The sequence below is a fragment of the Physcomitrium patens genome, chromosome 8 (assembly GCF_059467195.1).
Source record: "Physcomitrium patens ecotype Gransden chromosome 8, ASM5946719v1, whole genome shotgun sequence".
In the NCBI taxonomy this organism is placed as follows: Eukaryota; Viridiplantae; Streptophyta; class Bryopsida; order Funariales; family Funariaceae; genus Physcomitrium; species Physcomitrium patens.
Window position 1 is genome coordinate 9,123,486 of NC_143417.1, and position 2,619 is coordinate 9,126,104.

Sequence of the window (2,619 nt, forward strand, 5' to 3'; positions counted from 1 at the left end):
AAAATAAATACACATTTTTTATTTTATTTTTATTTTACATATTGTATTTGTGATTAAGGTTTAAGGGCAGGAGTTTAGATGAAGGAGTTGAATTTTTAAGGGTTAGAATTTGAGGTTTAGGCGTTGAGGGTTTAAGATGACAGTTTAGAAATTTAAGCAATATGCAATTATCTGGACAACTAGCTGGACTGCTTTCCATCGATCTAATTGAATGCTCTTCAAATTCCATTCTGTACCACCCGAAAAATACAGGGTTGCAGTTCCACTTCAAACTTTTGAACCTCAGCAGATGTTCATTCACGTTACCGAAAGCCTGATCTCGACTGAGTCCACCTGGAGAATGTACTTCGAGAAAAATGCAAGCAGAAGGATCCTGGCTCCACTGTCCTCACTTCGTTAACACTGAATCGGTGCGGATGAAACCGATTGGGCAATTTGACTCGTCATCTGGAATTGCCATCACCGTTTTTGTCCTGCAAGATATTCTCTGGGTGTAACCAGTCGCCCATGGAACATGGAACATGTCCCTGATTCACTTGTAAGAACGTGCGCGGACTTTTCAGTCCATACGTCATCCATTACGGACAACCCTCAGCATACATCAGCAACTGCAAATTCAAACTTACCAATTCCATGGGGTAGGCTTTATCGCACACAAATCGCGGCGGCTTTCGCTATATAATCATAACTCTTCAACACTCTTGTTCACACTCTCCAGCTCCAGCGCGTGGTATTTTTGCAACAATGGGAAGAACTACAGGGACTAGTGTGGGGCACCAGCACCATGTTGCCGCGTTTGTGGTTGTAGCTCTGGTAGCATTGGTCCGATTTGTTGCGTCTCAAGGGGAGTGTTCGGAATCCACAGCCTGTCCCGACAATACCATGTGCTGTAGCCAGTATAATTATTGTGGAACTGGCGACGCCTATTGTGGTGAAGGTTGCAAGAATGGTCCCTGCAACGCTGGTGGTACACCTCCTGCGCCTGAACCTCCAACCTCAGGTTCAGGTTGGTCGAGCTTCTTCACCGAAGAAGTTTTCGACGGGTGGTTCCCTTCCCGCAATGCTGATTTTTACACCTTTGAGCGTTTCAAGGCTGCAGCGTCCGCTTACCCGACGTTCGGTAACGAAGGATCTGTGGATGACCAGAAGCGAGAGATCGCTGCCTTTTTCGGAAACGTCAACCAAGAATCTGGAGGTGATATATCCTGTTGGCTATTGGTGTTTTCTCAGCACAGTAGTTTTCTCACGTAGCTCGAGAAATGACCGAATATATAGAGAATGCTTACATTTTGTGGTCGCTTGCTACAGCAGGGTTTTCGGGCACCTCTTTTTTTTTCTTCGTAACTTAGCATCTAAATCATAGTATACTTGGGTGCAGGCTTGAAATTCGTCAGAGAGACTAACCCTACTGAAATATACTGCGACACGACCAACACCCAATACCCTTGCGCCGCTGGTAAGTCCTATTATGGGCGTGGTCCCATTCAGCTGTCATGGAACTACAACTACGGTGCATGTGGAGCTGCTCTGAACTTGCCACTCCTCGCCACTCCAGAGTTGGTAGAGACTGATGCCGATGTGGCGTTCAAGACGGCCCTCTGGTTTTGGATGGCCAATCAGTGCCACCAAGCAATCATCGGTCCTCCTCCCAGTTTCGGAAAAACCATTCGGATAATCAATGGAGCGAAAGAGTGCGGCCTTGTAAACGACGAGAGAGTAACGAATCGAGTTACGTACTACACCAACTTCTGCAATTCATTGGGCGTCGACCCTGGCACCGACCTACGGTGCTGATAACTGAATGGCAGGATGCAAAATGTTGTGGGCAAAAATGGTGGGTTTCAGTCAAACACCATTTTTGCCCAAAATCACAGGCTGCAAACTCAGCACCGCCCACAGTGCTGCGAGGTTTTTGAAATGTGAGCGACATGAGCGAATAGTGATGCTATTCCAAAGCTTTCAATAAGTAAGAAAGACGGATATGTGTTGAGTGAGGAGTTCGGTGCCACGGCTTGTCGTTGATAGATCTGCCGTTTTGGGTACCCCATAGTCAGAATAAGACTACCTTCGTTTGCGAGCAACAATGGAAGGGTTCAGATTGAGGAATGTTGTGAGTCAGATTGCTGCTGTTGTCAGGCATTGTGGTGATTGTGCAAAACAATGTGGCAATAAAAAAAAGAATTCAAATTTCTTCATGGAATTGTTGGATGGTAATGAAAACGCTGAAATAGTATCTCAAATCCTGTTGTGGTCCAGATCAATGGGAGATTCCAGTCACCTAGTTAACAAGTCAAAGTGATCTGAAATTGGAGAAGAATGGAATGGGAATGATCACTAGAAGATGGCAACTACCTGCTATTGGTGAATATATCTAATCTTCTGTCAGTACTGAAAACTGTCTGAAGAGCTCTTGGCTAGCCAGCAAATCATATTCTGATCCTGAGAGCACCCAAATAATCCTACGTAGAGAATGACTTGCAGAGGATGCGAACACATCCAATCTTCCTGGTACAGCGCTCCAAACGTGAACACAATAGCTCCTTGTGACTTGGCTGGTCTCATACCTCAACACTCATCCCTCTGCCACACTGCACCCACTAGCATTTATTTGTTTTTTCA

General features: G+C 45.5%; 1 protein-coding gene across 1 annotated transcript; it reads left to right on the forward strand.

The window, feature by feature from the left end:
- Nucleotides 1-719: 719 nt before the first annotated feature.
- On the forward strand, nucleotides 720-2,190 carry LOC112285426 (endochitinase 4). Its single transcript, XM_024526248.3, has 2 exons — nucleotides 720-1,195; nucleotides 1,379-2,190. Exons 1-2 carry the CDS (start codon nucleotides 745-747, stop codon nucleotides 1,792-1,794), a joined length of 867 nt encoding a protein of 288 aa, XP_024382016.1. The 5' UTR covers nucleotides 720-744; the 3' UTR covers nucleotides 1,795-2,190.
- Nucleotides 2,191-2,619: the final 429 nt, after the last annotated feature.